The 18,864-nt window shown below is 33.0% G+C and overlaps 1 protein-coding gene and 1 long non-coding RNA gene across 6 annotated transcripts; both read right to left on the bottom strand.

Annotated features, from left to right (window-relative positions):
* Positions 1 to 84: 84 nt before the first annotated feature.
* LOC143623033 (two-component response regulator ARR2-like) lies at positions 85 to 17,163 on the bottom strand. 5 transcript variants are annotated; one of them, XM_077094042.1, is made up of 7 exons: positions 4,058 to 4,179; positions 3,680 to 3,836; positions 3,054 to 3,206; positions 2,575 to 2,946; positions 2,407 to 2,483; positions 1,062 to 2,159; positions 87 to 592 (listed from the first exon to the last, which is right to left on the bottom strand). In XM_077094042.1, the coding sequence occupies exons 2-7, from the start codon at positions 3,834 to 3,836 to the stop codon at positions 521 to 523; spliced, it is 1,929 nt and encodes a 642-aa protein (XP_076950157.1). In that variant the 5' UTR covers positions 4,058 to 4,179; the 3' UTR covers positions 87 to 520. The 5 variants fall into 5 exon arrangements, with proteins under 5 accessions (XP_076950159.1, XP_076950156.1, XP_076950160.1 ...); XM_077094044.1 differs by lacking the exons at positions 3,680 to 3,836; positions 4,058 to 4,179 and adding an exon at positions 16,923 to 17,163 and having other exon boundaries at positions 85 to 592; XM_077094041.1 differs by lacking the exon at positions 4,058 to 4,179 and having other exon boundaries at positions 86 to 592; positions 3,680 to 4,046.
* Positions 14,829 to 16,450, bottom strand: LOC143623036 (uncharacterized). Its single transcript, XR_013151820.1, has 3 exons — positions 16,323 to 16,450; positions 16,165 to 16,230; positions 14,829 to 15,249 (listed from the first exon to the last, which is right to left on the bottom strand). It is a non-coding gene; the product is annotated as an uncharacterized LOC143623036 (long non-coding RNA).
* Positions 17,164 to 18,864: the final 1,701 nt, after the last annotated feature.

Genomic DNA, 18,864 nt, shown 5'->3' on the forward strand with positions numbered 1-18,864 from the left:
TCCTTCAAAGTTAAATGAACAAAAACGAATATGCACATGTTCATGATCGTTCGGTTTGTTTATAGGCTAATGTTGCACTGATGTAGTAGGGTTTGCTACGTGGAAGATTTTAATTGGCAGAAACACTTAACTAAATTTAAGAAATGTCAAATGATACTTTCATAAAACAAAAAACTGATGACCATTTTGTTAAACTTGTTGGTCAAAACCATTTTTCACAGCAATGAAAAGTTAGAACATGATTGGTCTTCATCAAACAACATTATCATTCGTCGTTCGACAATAGGTTCGAGTTTTGTACACTACCTAAAACAGTCAAAAAAATTCAACGCACGTAATGCTTTGCATATCGTGAGTTCCGTCTGTAATATCATCATTATAATAAATATGTGTAGCAAGTAGCAACAACCATATTCACAACATCAATATTAATAAGCTACTGGAGTTTCAGGAAATGTTGTACTTTTTGGCCGGAAGTCAATCTATGTACACCAACTGAAGTACAGAATACATGTCCTACTTACACTGGTAAGTCATCCAACGCGTACCCGTCAAATCCAAACTCGTTATTTAACTGTCCAACACCTTGCTGCTGCAGCATAACAACATCAATAGTTAGCGTTTACTAATAACCAACGTGGCTGAACTGAAATAACTGAAACCAACAAAAAGCAACAGATGGTTTTTATGTTATTTTAAAACCTGAATTTTTTTTTGGATTTATGACTTTATGTATTACAGTTTTAATTTTTGAATATTAATAATTTATAAAAAAACAATAAATGATGTAGCCTAAAAATTTTAGGCCTAATCATTTAAAAGAAAAAAACTTTAGGTCTAAACTTTAACGCCCAAATTATTATTTTGGGCCATTTCGTCGGCCCAAAATCACCAAATGGCAAAACCGAAACGAACCCATTGTGAAATTGAACAGTTTCTAAAAACCCAAAACCGAATTTTCGGTTCTTGGTTCGGTTTGAGCCCAAAACCGACCATGCACACCCCTAATTTTTACATCCGTGAAGGGTATTATTGTCAATCAACTAGGTTTCGAATCATACTTGTTTTAGGATTGCAGCTAGGAGATCATCTTGACCATACTGTTCGGAATACATAGTATTATGAAAGCTTCCATCACTATGGCTTTCGGTCTTAATATAAGTGTTACGTTGTTGACCAATGTTTGACCCGTTAAGGTGAGTTCTAGTGTCAACCGCAGGGGAGAACATCACCTTTCCACCACCTAAATTCTGGTTTTGCTCTCTCATTTCTGACCCTGAGGAATGGTTGTGTTGAAGTAACAACGATGACTGGTCATAGGTCAAACCTGAGTCTTGCAAACTCCACTCGCGAGTTTGACTGAGATCATAGAAAACATCATAACTTGGAACAATTCCTCCCACTGAAACCTTGGCGTCTAAGTTTCCGTCTCCTGATGGCGTGGCCCGAACATTTGGATTTCCCAAACTACCCCCGAGAGGGTAACTATTAACGGACGAGGCTTGTGAAACAGATACCACAGGATTGTACACCTTTGATGACATGTCAACTGCGCCACGTGTCAACATATGAGCGTTTGTATTCGACTGAACTTGATGTTGACTTTGACTTTGACCGCCCATTTGGATCTGAACTTGATTGTTCATGCTCCCGAAAGAATGCTGACCGGACTGATGCAAACTCACGAACTGCTTTGGTTCAATGTTTGTAGGAATCCCGGGAAGTAAATTCATCTGCTTGCTATTATTGTTAATATTACTACTAATATTATTATTATTATTATTATTATTATTATTATTACTATTATTAATATTATTATTATTATTCAAATGTTGACTTTGTACTTCTGAGTATCTTGACTTTGGGTTTTCAAAGCTAAAAATATTTCTTTGATCGATGACGGACTTTGAATTATTTGACCTCCCGAGAGCCACGGCTTGGAGAGTTGCAAGGCTTTGTGGAGGGAGTTGACTGAGTTGACCACTGGCAGCCAGGGCTTGAAGATCAAGCCCGTTCAGTGACGACATTGGCCCGTATCCTGCATCTGGGCCACCCATAAAGCCTGAGTTCATCCCGCCTGGAAGCTGGGACCCACTGAGTCTTCTAAGATAAAGACGGTATTTCTGCACCAAATTCTTGCAGTTGTGAGGAAGAAAGGTCTTCAATGCATCACATAAAAAGTCAACAATGAACAAAAAGTCAAAATTGAAAAACCCAAGTGGTTTCGTTATGTTTTCTGAAACCGCTATGTTATCGAATAAACACTACTATAAGGGCTGCAGGGTCATTTGATGATACTTATTACAAAACAGCCTCACCCTGTGGCCCTTGATATATTTAGAACTATTTATTCCATAACACGTTTGCAACCCGTTTTACTTGATAAAACCCGAAAAGAAGTTTTACTTGAAGGTGACTCGCAACGTTTTCTCTCATTAATCCTGGGACATTCATCAGCTCCAATATCTTCTTCGGGACTGCTTCTGCATTCATTCAAATTCAACAGCACAAAGGACAAATTAGTAATTTTACATGAAAAAGTTAAAATAAAAAACAAGTAAAAAATTTTCATACTATCGATTCCAAGCTGATTAACCGCTGCAACAAACTGTTGATGAAGCTCAACCGACCAAACAACCCGAGGCTTCTTCAAAGAAGAAGAATCGTCTCTTTCTTCGGCTTCATCTTCCTCATCTTTCCGTCTTTTTGTGTTTTTCCAGTTATTCCCTTCGTTTGCAGAAGACGAGTAGTCGGGTTCTTCTGGCGGCTTCTGCTCGTCAGCGCTTGCTGACTGGTCAAAATCTTTCCACTCGTGCTTACGTCTTCGAACCATGTGTTGCCATATGTTACGTAACGCTTCAATACGAACAGGCTTTATTAGATAATCACACGCCCCGTGAGTAACACCTTTCATAACTACACTCTTGCTATCATCAGCCGACATCACTGTAACAAGGGTAAATCGGTCAAATCACAGAATCTTGATCCAGCTAATCAAGTAACCAAAGTATCCAAATTTCATTAATAAGTCAAATATGGAGCAGTTGACTTACTAATAACAGGAAGATCCATTTCAAGCCCAATATGTTCAAGTAGTTTGAATCCATCCATATCAGGCATATGAACATCACTAATCACAACATCAAATCCATTTTTATTTTCCCTTAAATATGATAAAGCAACTTCAGCTCTGTTACATTTAGTCACTGCAACATTTATATATAAAAAAGTCAAAATTCAAGAATTATAAATCATATAACAAGATTTCAACAAATCAAAACTAAATCAACACCAGCATGAATTAATAATATAAAGTAAAATAAAAAAAATACTAAATTAAGTTAAAATTCAAGCTCAAGATTTGTGAAATCATTATAAATCTGAAGCTTTATTATAATTATGAACCATAAATCTAAATGGGACATTGACTATTTTAATTTTCTACCATAAAGTTTTAATCTTGATGGAAAATTATAGATATAACAGTATACAAAGCATAAAAAAAAAATTAAAAACAAAAAAGTTAAAAATGATGAAAATTATAATACAAAAACTGAAAACTAAGAAAAGGGTATAAAAGTTTAGCAAATTAAGGTATAATACAATAATTCACCATAATAAAACAAAAATAACTTTATTTTTTTTACACAGTGTGTATTTAGTGTGTGTTTGCATGTACCTTCATAATTGCAGTGTCTAAGCATCTTTTCCAAGATCATGAGACAAGTTGAGTCATCATCAACTACCAGCACCCGGAGACCCGCCGGAAACTGATCAGAAACACCGCCGTCGCCGCCGCCGGACTTCCAAGAACCACCGCTGGAACTGGCCATCATCTGTTTATTATTATTCATTAATTTTTCCGAAAATAAATACTCAAATCACAACAGTAAAAATATCATTTTTATAAACCAAACCCAAATTTTTTAACTACTTTTGGATGAAAAGATTAAAACACAATTCAAGAAAATTAACAAAAACTGATTTTTTTTTATTATATTTTTTTTAATAATTTTTGTTTTTGAGAGAGAGGATGAAAGGAGGAAGAAATTATTACTTGGGTTTTATGGGATTTATTTATATTAGGAAGCACATGGTTTTGTGCTTCAATTTCTGATATTTCTTTTAAATATTTTTGATTATTTTTTTTTATTTTGTGAGTTTAATATTCTTGTTGATTAGAAAGTGGGTCTTTCCTTTGAGTGTGGATCCAGCTCATGTATGATGTTATCAAACCCATGCCAGCCAAACACATATCACATGTCTATACATGTCATGCATATATATATATATATATATATATATATATATATATATAAATTATTATATAATTTAATTTAAAGTTAGGGTATACATTCATTGCATTTCCATGATTTTTTATTTTTCAAATCTCAGAGGAAGTGAAGAAACACTAACCGGACCCCAGGCAGATTACAGGTAACCTGGGGGTTAGATAGATGTTTCCCACGAGGGGTTAGACCCGGTAAAGATGGTTCTTCTGATAACCTGCAAAACAGACACCGTGAGCTTGTCACTGAGAAGGGGGGGTTCCTCCTTGTGACCACCCTCCGGCGTGAGAATCAGACTAGATTGCTCTTTAAATATAAATGTATATTAAGAGATTGCTAGAGCAGATATCAGGTATAATATGATAAGATATGTTAAGATATGATGATCATACCATTTGTGGTATTTATAGCCGAAGGTAGGTTTCCAAGGAGGTGTGGCCTGCTGAATAGTATTCCTGTTCCACCAACAGTGACCTACGCACGTGCCCTGCTGGTAGTTGGTGGGTAGGCAGCGGCTGATAGTGACCAGGCCTGCTGTATACTATTCCTTTTTCACCAACTACAGGCTATGCACGTGGTATGTCAGGAGTTGGTGAGTAGGTAGCGGCTAATAGTGACATACAGTACAAGAGCATGCTGCTCGCCATACTGTTGTCAATGAGCTGTCGTATCTTTGGACAGATCTTTTGCCCATACCTCGTCAGGTACAGTAAAAGATCCTCAGTATCGTACGGACTGGCTCATTTGGGCGGGAGTATTCCCCCTCCCGCCTTTGTGCGGGAATGTTCCCGGCTTGCTCATTCCTTCTTCAGGTGACTTCTGAATTATTATGAGAGTTAAGCCTTGTGCGTGTAGCCATGCTGCGCGGGTGGCCTTCCCTGATGGCCGGTATCCGTAACTGCGGGAACAGGCGGAGTACCTGGAAACCATTGGGAGGCGTTTCCTGCGGGGACAGCTTGCGTACCGCACGTGAGGACGTCACGTCTCTGAGCGTGGTGGGTCCTGCTGATCCAGTTGGTTTCTGCGCAGACGTTCCTTTAGTTTAGTCTTGCGGGTTCAACCGCGCAGACGTCCGTTTAAGGAGTCTTGCGGGTTGAACTGCGCAGACGTCCCTTTTCAAGGTGAGTCTGTGGGTCCAACTGGGCTCTGCTGGGACCTACCTATTCAAGAAGCTTCTTCCTTTATGAAAACTCATAACTTTTTTGTGTTTTTAAAAGTTGACCTTTTTTTAATTATCTTACTAGAGTTGACTGTTTTAATATATAAATTCTCTTATTAATTATATTTGTATTCATAACTTTTAATATTATATACTTATTTTATGTGCAATCAAATAGATAGTGTTATGTTCAATACAAATAAGAATATATTCAATGACAACTATAAAGATCATTATAGTAATTACGTTAACAGTAATTATTATTTTATTATAGTTTGAAGTTAAATAATAATAAATTAAACCTATTATGTTTTAAACCTATGTAGTATAGGGTCTTTGGTCTAGCATATTAAGATATTTAATAATTTATAAATTTACAAATGTTGAGTGTTCAACTCTCATGATTGTGAAAAGAATGTTTGAAAGAACTTATTAAGTATCGATCAGAACAATGAAATGAAATCATACCATCTCTCTCTCACAAAAGCTACCCAACGGGGCCAATCAATCAATATCTTTTTTCCTCTGACCAAGTTGTATGTATTTTGTATACAAGTATATTGAAATATTAGCATTTTTAAGGTTTTGTCGTCATACTTTTAAAAATAATACTGAGTCTCTATTTTCCACTAAAATATTTGGAATTTGACCATTGAGGTTTCCCACTTCTTTTTATTTATGTTCAAAGTGCTAACTCTGTTTGAATTTTTAACGTTAACTGAGGGGCATTTTTGGTCTTTTAATTTATCTATTGTACAACTTGACAAGATATCAATATTGAACAAGTTGACATAATACTCATAAGTCACAATCGTCTCTAAACTTTTGGTTTCAGCATTATTTAACCTTCCTTCGATTTTATATATATATGAAGAGTATTATCATTCCTACAAGTTGTGGTTGTATGGGATTTTATGATGCACAAGTTCCCAACCCACAAGGTGTCACCCCATCCACATATTTGTGCAATGAGTAGCCATTTGTATCAAAAAGATATAAGTAGAAATAATATCAATGCATACAAGAATATCTTAAATGAATGTGTCGAAAAATCATAACAGTCCACCGGTGAATGAATACCAAATTCTTTTATTAGTCAAGAACTAGATTCTTTAACTTATGTAAATTATTCACCTCGAACATTTTCTCTTATGCCAAAGTTGTTGTCAGGGTTGAAGCATAGCTTAAGCCTTACCTTATCTTAACCCCATAATATTTTTGTCCAAGCTTCATCACTGGTTATAGTATATGAAAGAACTTAGGCACTCGCAAACATGAAGAATAATTTCAATAAATCCTAATATAATAGAGTACTTGAAAAGATAGATCTTTTCTAATAATTCACCATATTTCTACAAATTTAAAAGGTATTATTTTGAATAATTTTTTTTATCAAATGTACATGCTTTTCAAATAAGGTTGGGAAAAAAAACCTTAGCCCAGTGGGTATATACCAAACATTAGAGATGGCTATACTCGTTACCCGTAATTTAATGGGTATTGGACCGGGTATAGGATTAGTTTTAAGTTTTTACCCTAGTTAACTTTTAATTATTTGTTAATTTATTAATAACTTATGAATTGGGAATACTAATAGTTTCTGTAAGATATTTAGAAGTAAAAAGAATTATATATTTTTTTTTTAAATTGAGAAAAAGTGTGAATGTGATAGTCACTAGCCTTATTGTCAACTTCTTTGAGATGTATTTCTCAATGTTCAACCACATTCAACTATACTCTCAAGTGGTTAATTACCTATCAAATAAAATCGTCACATCTCCATCCCATTAATCTATTCGTCAATTCAAGAAAAGTGATCAATGATTATTTTTACACCAAAGGACTAGTTTTTAATCCCCTGTGTTACGGGAGTTGTGTTTCATTTTTTATGTATAATATTTATATATTTTTTTGAATTTTAGTTTTATTTATTGTAAAAACTTAATAATATACTTAAGGTTTGACGATGAAATAATTTTACAAATAAATGAGATGTTATAACCAGTCTAAAAGCTATATGAGTTTGGTGAGATCCATGACCCGCTTATTTTGTTTTTTTACTATCAAACTGTTTCTTAATAAAAATAATATTTTTTTAAATGATATTAATTTTTAGAGCATGTTTGGGATTGAGTTTGAAAATTGTTTATTGGCTTATTGACTTTTTCAAAAAGTCATTTTAAAAAGTCAGGATTTGAGCCTTTTGTAAAACTGTTTTTAACCTTTTTAAAAACTTAAAATAAAAGTGTTTTTGTGACTGCCAAACACCTTTAAACTTATTGACTTTTTGAAAACACCAATAAGCCAATAAACATTTTCCAAACTCAATACCAAATCCGATTTTATAGGATTTCCATATCCAATATATGGTGAAATTAATTTTTAATATAATGAGATGTTATAACTCGTTTAAGGTTACATGGGTTTGGTGAGACAAATACCCGTGAATTCGGGTCAGATGTATGAAAAACCTCCATTTACAAATAAAATAATTTGGTCGCTTGAGAGAATGTAGGAAGCAATCAGAGAGCTTTTAAATGTTTCGTTTATATATATTTAAGATATAATTATTTTCAATTTACAAATCAAATTTCATACAAGTTACAACGATAACCCTAGGCTGTTTTGACTCATGAACTCGAATTTCTTCATTTTGAGTTACGGTTTTAAGTTTCGAGATTTCATGAAGTTTCTCTATCTAAATCGATTATGCTTTATTATAAAAACATATATATTGTGAAATTTAATAATTCCCACGTTTATTTAACATAGTTTTATTTTATGCTTAACAATTTTAATTTACAAAAGTTCAATCTTATCCATCAAATCTTGATCCTCTTTGTAAAAATGAGGGTTTGATTCATTTTCTAAATTCAAAAATATATTTATTAATTTTCACCAAATGTCTTCTGTAATTTCCTTATAGACTTTTGGTGTTTACTGTTTTCTTTTTGGTGGCCAATGTTAATAGTGTGAAGTAAGCAAAATTCTTGATTCAACAAGTAGGCTACAAAACTGCCTTTATCTAATCTAAATGAGGATAACTTTTTCATTAAAAGTTACGAGTCTTGTAAGAGATAGATGAAAAGAATCTCAACGAACGATGTATTGATTGAAAGACATAAGAAATATGTTTAGCCATCAAGCCTAGGTTCTATCACCCAAAGGCCGAAGCCTAGATTCTGGCATTGACGATTCACCCGAATTTTAGTTATTTAACTTATTTTCTTTTTAACGGTAAAAAAATGTAAATCGGGAATTCCATTAAATGTTCCATTAAATTTACACAGTTATTATACTTTAATTTCATTTATAAAATGGCAACTTTAACTTCAATATTTGACAAAGCCCATCAAAGTTAAAATTCCCCTACAAAAAGGTATTGTTGTATTGATTTTCTCTTTCCATAATCCGATATATTTTTAAAAAATATTATCTTTTGTTTTTCCTTCTTGATGTGGGAGGTTGATAATATAGTGCGAATCTCAAAAGGACATTATGCTGGTAAAGTGATGTGTTCTTCAACCAAATGACCGTAAGTTTAAATCATGTGTGATGATTATAGGATCGAGTAGAGCAAGTGTAGAATACATAGTGTGTGTTCTTCAATAAAAAAATTAACTTAGTGCAAGCCAAACCTATAGAAATAGCTTTTTGCGAGTAATTGATTCTTTCAACTACCCATATCAAAAAACTCAAACAAACACTGCAATTGTTATTAACAGAGCGAAACAACAAAACATTGATCGTCTAAGCATCATTAAGGTTAGATAGGTCGTTCGAGGAATTAATGTTCGCTTCTGTAATATATTTATTACCACAAACTAACAAGAAGTTCTAAAAATGAATTAATAAATGATTAATCAAATTAAGCAAACCTTGTTCAGAAAAAGAAAAAAAAGAAATAAATAAAAATGGAAATAGGATGGACACGTGTTGATGTACTTATCTGCTATAGATTGGACCCACCACACCCTAATAAAGGTACGGGGTAAGTTGGTCCAACACGGATGATGACGTGGAACGGACCCATTATTTCATTGGCCACTGGGACCCACTAAGCTCACTGTCACGGACTTGCCATCCTTATCAAAACCCTCGAGACATTAGTTGGCAATTGGCAACTGCCTACAAGCTGCTTTATTAAATACAAAGTTATTTACTTCTTTTTAAGGAACATGTTTTCTATGATTAAATATCATATTTAATTTTATTAAACATATACCGGTGTAGGAAACTTTGGTAATGAAACGGGGTTAGCGACGCAACTTATTTATTTGTTTAAACATGTTAGAGATTTATATACTGTAATTAATATTATCAATACAAACTCATGTGGGTTAGTATATACTTTTTTATGTAAATAAATAAGGATCAATTATATTGTTTAGATAAAACATGACCTATCGTGTATGACTTGTTATTTTCTTAAATCTTTTATTCTAATTAATTAATTTGAGTATATTTGTTATAAAATAAGATAATATCGTGTTTAACGAATCCTTCCATTTTATTATATTGTATATAAGATAAAAATAACTTTATCACCGAATCCTTCATATAGGTTCAACCACTTGCACTTTTTATTGAACCTAATTTATTAATAACATAAAAGGATAGGACGTAAACAAGTTAAGCCGATATATAGATAAGTTGAGCGGAGTCTTTGTTAAACTCATTTAGTTTAAAAGAGCTCAAGATCGACTTGTTAATACTTTTATTTAATTAGTTGATCTATTGTGAAACAATTCTTTTTTGTAAGTAGAAATTTCTAAAAGAAAGATTGAGATACAATTCTTGATATCTTGATGGCTGGATTGATTTTATATAGTTGTATTATTAGAAGAAGAAAAGGTAATCATGCCATATTTCCCAACCTAGGATTGTTGACAAAGTCTTTAAATAATTGTAACAATTGTCACAAAAAGATGGACACCAATGCCCATGGTTGGGCGGTCTTTTAAAGCACCTATGGTTTTTGAATTTTGGTAGATCATTCAAAGTTGAGAACCATGTGTTTATATGGTCCTAAATGTGTTTGTCCCTTTCTACCAAGGGTCATGTTTGCTTAGTAGGGAAACCTTTGAAACTTTGAACATGGTTTAGGTTCTACTTATAGAATTCACAATTATTGCATTTTGCTAAAAGCCTAAAATAAATGAATCTAATATTGAGTTTAATTAATCATACACATGTACGTTGGTAAATAAAGTTGTACCTTATCATACGAGATTGAACAATAAATAGATTAAAACCTAAAATCAAAATTAATAATATTGAAAGTATATGATGTAATCAAATTTGAAGTATCCATTAACACCAGAATTTCACAATCCTAAATAGCAATGATAAAATAATAATATTAAAAAAAATAGTAATAACAACAACAGCACAGCACCACCGGTATATTTAAGTAGAGTTATTTCCTTTAACCTAGCTAAAAATTTGTCTTGTGTATTGATAGGACTACACTTCCCAAATTACCTCTTTGCTACATTATCTTTGCTACTATTAGGCCATATGTAATGGGGCTACAATTTGGGCGATTTTGAACGCGAACACCGCCCCCTGGACGATTTTTGGGCGAAAAAGGGCGGGGGCGAGGTCTTCTCGTCGCTGGATGAAGGGGCGAGGTCTTCAGGGTGGTGGGGCCAGCATGTATGGATGTGTGTGTGCTATATATATACATATATATATATATATTATATTATTATAGTATTAGTTGTATCCCCTACACCATTACACCCCAAAACAAATTCTCACCCCTTGCTGACTGGGCGCCACACGGCGCAAAACGCCCCAATTTGTAGCCCCTCCACACGCATAGCCTTACCTGCCGTTAACGAATGCCCTGCTCTACCAACATAAAGGTTATTCCAATTACCAAAAGAAACATTAAGCTTAGTCATTTATTGTCTTATACGATTAAGGTACATATAACCTATTATTTTAAATTTTGTAATACAAACTATTTTGTTACAAACCCTTTGATCTCGGGGCATAATTTGACTTATGATAAATTTCCGAAAACAATATATGTTTAGGAATGATATTATGACATTTTTGGGCCATCAGGTGATTAATAGTTGATTTGCCATTTCGTTATCTATTTCCATGTTTTTTGTATTTCTTCTAAGGAATGCTAGTTATGTGCCCCTAGGTGTATATATCAATCCTAGGAAATAACACATCGTCTAAGTCTATAAATAAATTTGAGTCCCAACCGTGTAGCTCAGTTGATTAAGGGGGCGTTAGACTTGGAACAATAAATAAATTTAAAGATTATCTAAGTATGTAGTGTGTTCCACCCTAGGAATCGAAATATCACCCAACTACTTTCTTAGGTTTCCTTAAGAAATCATTTTTTGATGACTTTATTAAATTTGTTTTTAATGCTATACTATTATGATATTTCTAGTTTCAAGTTATTCGAGTTTACGTGGAAGGTACAAGTTATAAGTCTACGTGTTACGAGATACAACTTTATATGGTTATAAGTTACACGTTTCTATGATTTTGTTATCTGTGTCCACTGAGTACATACTCTGACGTGAGTTGGTTTTGGTGTTTCTGTGCATGTTAGGTTACCAAGACCATACGAGAGGGTTTATGAAGTGTGTCTGATAACTTGAGAGCCTTACATTCGATACTAAGTTAAGAGCATGCATTTGATTCAAGTATTGTGATGTTTTGGTTATTAGTTACTGCCGTTTGATGTCTGATTACAGTAGTAGTGATACGTTAGCCCTAATCCCTAACCGAGCCATAATTCAAATCCAAGAATAAGAATAATACAAGTGTAGAATAAATAATAAAAGTTAGTCATAATTCTTAACTTTTGACAATGTTGAATACATCTAGTTATTTAATTATTAAGATGATGACGACCTCTTGACCTAGTGGCATAATGTGTTTATCCCTACTAAAACTATGAGGATTCAAGTCCAATAAAGTAGACATTAGACAGATTTTACGAGTTATATATGTGTATCATTGAAGACGTTTCGGATATATGCATTTATAAGAAATAATTCCGTAATATTAAAGTTATTTTACAACTTGTCGAACGAAGTTGAATGAAACAAGATTAAATTATGATTGAAACTTGAAAGCGGTTGGAGGTCGATTGCTTTCATTTTAAGTTTGATAAATCACGTGACATGAACATGAGGATAAGAGAACTTGAACAATATTGGATGTCATATTCTTAAGGTACAAAATGGAGTTGTCTCCACTATCCAAAGTGAGAGGAATTTTTTTTTGTGGGGTCCTATTTCTTTTAATTAATCTATTAGCATTGTGTGTTTAATTAGGCCGACAAGTTAGTTCCTTTTTCATTTTTAAATAAACATTCCTTCGCATAATAACATTTTTGTCTTTGAATTTTAAGAATTCTTTACTTTAAATTTATAGATCACTTATTCACGAAGCTGATGTGTTTAGGATAAAAGTTTAGTGGGTCGTGCATAATAACTAATCGACGTTGAATAATTTTAGCTTTGTTTTCAGAAGGCCCGGTTTTGTTATTCATAAAAGGACCGCAACACAACTTGTTGTCCGCTTATCTGTCTTGTCTCTCTATTGTAATTGGATCATTTATAAAATACAAATCATATATTGTTCATTATATTTTAAAACTTAACGAAATAAACTTTTCGGAGAAAATATGATTGTTTTAATTTTATTAGAACATCAAGTCAAATATTCATATAATTTACACATAATTCTGTTCTATAGTGTATGATGAGACTTGGACCCCCTCGATCTTAAGGGAGGGATTATCAATTGACACATCAGGATATTATTATGTCAAATACTATTTGATTTTCATTTATTCAAGAACGAAAATCTCTAGAAGACTGGCTAATAAGCGTGTTAGAGGATTATAAGAATTTGCATAATTGCTAACATTTTACGGTGGAAACAACGAACTAGCAAATGGTATTCACGACTAATCTTACCGATGACATGATAGGAATCTATTGGCTCATCGCATTTGAGACAGCCAAATATCATTTTTCCACATATGGATCTATGGAATTTTTCTTTGAAAAAAATATAGGTTCATGCATCTCTTTAACAAAAAAACATATGCACTGAATCTAGAAATTATTTATAAGATATAGATCATAGGAAAACTTATATTATAAGAAGGATGAAACCGAACATAATGATATTATTTAGTTTTTAATTTGCAGAATGAGATAGACCAGTATCAAATTAATACATATGTGTGTGTATCTGTATAGATGTGTATTTTGGTTTTTCCTTTTTCAAATACAAAACCCGATAAAACATAAATAACTATTTATTAAAATATAATATTAGTAAGTCTTGAACTTATAAAACTATAAATCAAAAGATTGTGTGGCATTAAGTTGATCAAATCCACTATTTGCATCACTCTCCACTCACTAGAAATATAATCAAATACATTAACTTTTGACTAGTGCTGTTCTAATAATATAAAATTCTCACTCACATTTTGACAAAAATATAACCACTTATCATCCATCATTCATTAAAATATTTAGCTATTATTTTCTTTTGGTTTTAATTTGGTTTTATGCCAATTAATATGTTTACTAGAAAATGTCAAGTATTAAAAGTTGACAATCCATCATGTTCAAACCAAAACACACATTACATGTAAATTTTCCAGTTTTGATGGATGTCACGAGAAAACTAATAAACTTTCGGTCTATAATAAATTAAACACAATCAAATTTAAATTTTTGTTTAAGTGAACTGAAGAGTAACTAACTTTCATTTAGAATTATCCAAAATCAATGTTTATGCGTCAAGTATCTCTAACCAATGAGCATATACGATTTAACCCGTTTTGGGGCAAATTAAAATTTTTGGCTTTCGCTAAAAGTATTATTAGTGTAAGAAATCTCTTTTATCTGAGCGGAGCCGACAACTAAATAAAATATAGCCGATGGAGTTATCAATAATTAAACTTTTTTTTTTATTATATAATACTTAAATTAAGTAAAAAAGAATAGCTAGAAAACCATATAAACAAACTACATTATCTAAGTTTAAGTGGATAGAATGCAAATGGGTTTAACCCAACTTTGTGTATAAAGCTCCAGATCCAGTAGAACTCTTTAGGTTGCCCTTTTTTAATAAAATGAATGTTTGATGCATAATATTATATTATTTGCAGGAAACTTCCCTCACATACGTTTAAGGGATAGGATAAGAATGCTCTTATGCTGGTCAAATGTTTTCTCTTATCATTATCTTATTCTCTCATTTACTATATTTTACTAGGTTAACTATTTAGAAATATGAGTTCCGTTAAAATTGAAGTCTACTTGTTTTCAAAACTCTTAAAACTACAGAAGTATTTTATGCATAATTTAATAAATATTTATCTTACACCTTTGTTTTCCTTATTATTTGTAGGTTCAACCATTCCATTAGCAATACAAACCATATAAGAAGGTTACATGGAATGGTTTAGTACAAGCATCTAAATACACAAACTACATATACCTATTATTTAGCACCCGTGTCACCTGACAAAACGATCATCCTAGAGCTTGCTGACAGCTTCAAAATCTTTCCACTCGTATTTTTTTTTGGACTACATGTTGAGATATGTTACGCAACACTTCAACAGAAACGGGTTTTATTCGATAATCACACGCCTCGAGAGTACCCATTTGGCCATTTAGCAACGACATTGACCTGAATCCTGCATCTAGGTCACCATAACGCCCGAGTTCATCCCACTTGGAAGCAGGGACTCCCTGAGTCTTCTAAGATAAAGCGGTATTTCTACACCAAATTCTTGCAGTTGTGAGAAAAAAAGATCTTCAATGCATTACATAAAAAGTCAATAACGAACAAAACGTCTAATTTGAAAAATGTAAGTGTTTTTCGGTACGTTTTTTTTGTTATGTTATGGAACAAATAGTACTAAATACAATAAGGGCTACTAGGGGTGCAAACGAGCCGAACCGAGCCCGAGCTCGACTAGACTCGAGCTCGGCTCGTTTAACTTACACAGAGCTCGAGCTCGAACTCGGCTCGTTTCGAGCGCTATTTTCAAAGCTCGAGCTCGGCTCGTGTATGGATTTTGAAGCTCAAGCTCGGCTCGGGCTCGGCTCGTTTACTATTTATCAATTATTTTTTTATATAATTATAATTATTTTAAATATTTTTTTCTATTATAATTTTATGTATAAAAAAAATATATAATTCAATTATTTTTATTTATTTTTTTCATAACATTATATTTATTAATTAATAATTATTAAATATATATTTTAAAAAAAATTTATAAATGGCAGGCTCGTTTAAGCTCGCGAGCCGGCTCGAGCTTGATAAGTAAAGCTCGGGCTCGGGCTCGTTTATTAAACGAGCTTGTTTTTAGGCTTGAGCTCGGGCTCGGTAAAGCTCGGCTCGAACGAGCTTTTTAATGAGCCGATCTCGAGTAGCTCGCGGGCAGCTCGGCTCATTTGCACCCTTAAGGGCTACAGGGTCACTTATTGTTAGTCAGAGGGCTGTTTAATCATAAGTCGTTATGGCAGTTAGTTTGTTTCACTCAAACAAACTAACTTAGCAAACTATTACAAAACAGCCCTCAAACTATCAACAAATGACACTGCAGCCCTTATTGAATTTAGCAATATTTATTTCATAACACATTAGCAACCCATTTCACTTAAAAAAACCCGAAAAGAAGTTTTACTTGAAGGTGACTCTCAACGTTTTCTCTCGTTAATCCTGGGACATTCATCAGCTCCAATATCTTCTTCGGGACCGCTTCTGCATTTAGTCAAATTCAACAACACAAGGACCAATTAGTAATTTTACACGAACAAGTTAAGAATAAAAAAACGAGTAAAAAATTTTCGTACTATCGATTCCAAGCTGATTAACCGCGGCAACAAACTGTTGATGAAGCTCAACCGACCAAACGACTCGAGGCTTCTTCAAAGAAGAAGAATCGTCTCTTTCTTCGGCTTCATCTTCCTCATCTTTCCGTCTTTTTCCAATTATTCCCTTCGTTCGCAGAAGACGAGTAGTCGGGCTTACGTCTTCGAACCACGTGTTGCCATATGTTACTTTAAAGCAAAAAAAAAAAAACAAGAATATTAAAATTAATTTGGATTTCATCAAAGATTTTTTGAAAACTCAAAATTAACTAAATGGTTTTTTGATTATTTCAATTTCTACCACAAAGTTTTAATCTTGATGGATTTTTATAGATGGAACAGTATCTAGAGCATAAAATAAAACAAAAAAAATAATAAGAACAAAAATTGAAAAACTTAGAAGAGCAAAAAAAGTTAAAAAAAAAAGATTAAATCCATAATTATATGAAAATTGAAAATTAAGAAAAAAAGGGTATACATATTTAGCAATCGAAGGCATAAATCACCATAAGAAAACCAAAACAAAATGTTGTTTTTTTTTTCACACAGTGAATGTGTATATAGTGTTTGTGTTGCATGTACCTTGATAGTTGCATTGTCTAAGCATATTTTCTAAGACCACGAGACAAGTTGAGTCATCATCAACTACAAGCACCCGTAGACCAGCCGGAAACTGATCAGGGACACCGCGGTCACCACCGGTGGAACTGGACATCATCTGTTTGTTATTTTGGAAGATTTAGATTATCCAAAGAAGAAGAAAGGGAAAGCATGCAATTATAAGTTGGTTTTAATGAGCTAGACTTATATTAGCAAGCTCATGGCCGTGGCATAATTTCTAAAAGTTTTTTTTTTAATCTTTTACTTGCTGTTTAGAAATGAGTCTTTATATTGAGTGTGAATCCAGCTCATGTATGATGTTAACCTTTTCTTTTTAAAGGCATGTATGATTAAAAGGTTTGGTTATTGTAATAAGTAATGACGTACAATGTGTCCTACCCGAAACAAAAGTATGTGTAACACTAACACATTTCAAACCTGCTCTACTTCTATGTTTGATCCAATAATATAATTAGCTTTGACGTAAATGTATATAGTGATATGTGTTTAACCCATTACAATACGATGTATAACAATTATTGTTATTTTTCTCATATTAAGAGAATAAAAGCGATATGACCAAACATACTAAGACAATTTTTTTTTAACTTGGAAGCCTTAATTAAGTGAGGGCCTAAAGCCCTAACTTGTTTCCGTTGGCCCACGGCCCGGCCTTGAAAGTAGGTATTCTTGTCAAGATAAGGTGTCTAAGATTTTAAAGATGGTGTAAACCAATGAACACTACTAGACAAATGAGTATGATCGATGATCCATTACTAGCGAAAATTCTGTTTGTACTTTCCCAAAGGAAACCACAAAAAACTTTAAAAAAACATTTTTTAAAAATAATGCCTTAGTTCAAAATCATGTCATTTTAGTCGGGGAAGCGTTACCCGATGAGAAGGGCCACACTAATCCTTGGTAATACTAGGTTAGTTAACGACACCCGTTGGTGGCCCCTCTCTATTCTTTTTAGGCGATTGTCAGTATATGAAATCTTTTTGTGTCGCCCTCTATTCATTAGAAAAAAAAATCAAATACAGTCTTTTTAGGCTTTAAATTCACTTACATTTTAACATAGCTATATACAATATATAACTATTTATCATCAATCATCACTATGTTAGTCTTACCTTTTAAGGCTTTAAGCTGTATAGAATCCAAATGGGTCGAAACGGGTGACACCACAATGGTTATTTCCATTTTATATTTATATAAATACTAGATTGAGTCGAAACAGGTGAGCTTTCTATGTTAAGATTCGTCTGAAGAAAAAGAATGCCGCTAGTCACGTCATAGTAGAAAGCCATATGAATCACCTCCTGTGTGATAGTACACATTTGATAATAAGTGAGAGAAAGACCGAATAACATAGAGCTAAAAACATGTGTTGGAGCATGTACACACTATTATTAGAGCGTGATATATGGTAATCGCTGACACTAATGACATTTATCGTAAATACGCAACCCCTATTTAAAATATCCTCACTATGTCAGTTGGATTACCGTAGCAGATACAAGAATACATCACTCGTGTAACATTTGCGACTCTTCCCTGACACGTCTTTACCGCCTAACACATTGTCATATATTATTATGGCGATGCCTATTTCCTTGTTTGTCAAAACAGTGTTGTAAAAATCGGTCGTTCTGCGGTGGGGTGTGGCATAACGATTAATCGAAATTTTATCAAAACTAATTGAGATTAATTAACATTTAATCGGGATTTTTACAACATGGTAAAAAATAGGGGTCTCTCCATAAATCTAAATTTGTAACTTTAATACCATATTTAATATCTCAACCAAAGTACCAAATTAGAAATTATAATATTATACATACATACATACATACATACAACACTATATATACCTTAACGTTTTCTTTTTTAAAATTAATATTTTCAACCGAAACCGTTACCC

This window comes from Bidens hawaiensis, unplaced genomic scaffold (assembly GCF_021521415.1).
Source record: "Bidens hawaiensis isolate Kalapana, Puna unplaced genomic scaffold, B.hawaiensis_p1.1 tig00003244_1, whole genome shotgun sequence".
In the NCBI taxonomy this organism is placed as follows: Eukaryota; Viridiplantae; Streptophyta; class Magnoliopsida; order Asterales; family Asteraceae; genus Bidens; species Bidens hawaiensis.

Coding starts and splice junctions, on each gene's coding strand:
- LOC143623033 (XM_077094041.1), bottom strand. CDS start 3,854: ATGAATAATAATAAACAGATGATGGCCAGTTCCAGCGGTGGTTCTTGG. Junction 3,207..3,679: donor TAGACACTGCAATTATGAAG/GTACATGCAAAC, acceptor TAAATGTTGCAG/TGACTAAATGTAACAGAGCT. Junction 2,484..2,574: donor TAATCAGCTTGGAATCGATA/GTATGAAAATTT, acceptor GAATGAATGCAG/AAGCAGTCCCGAAGAAGATA.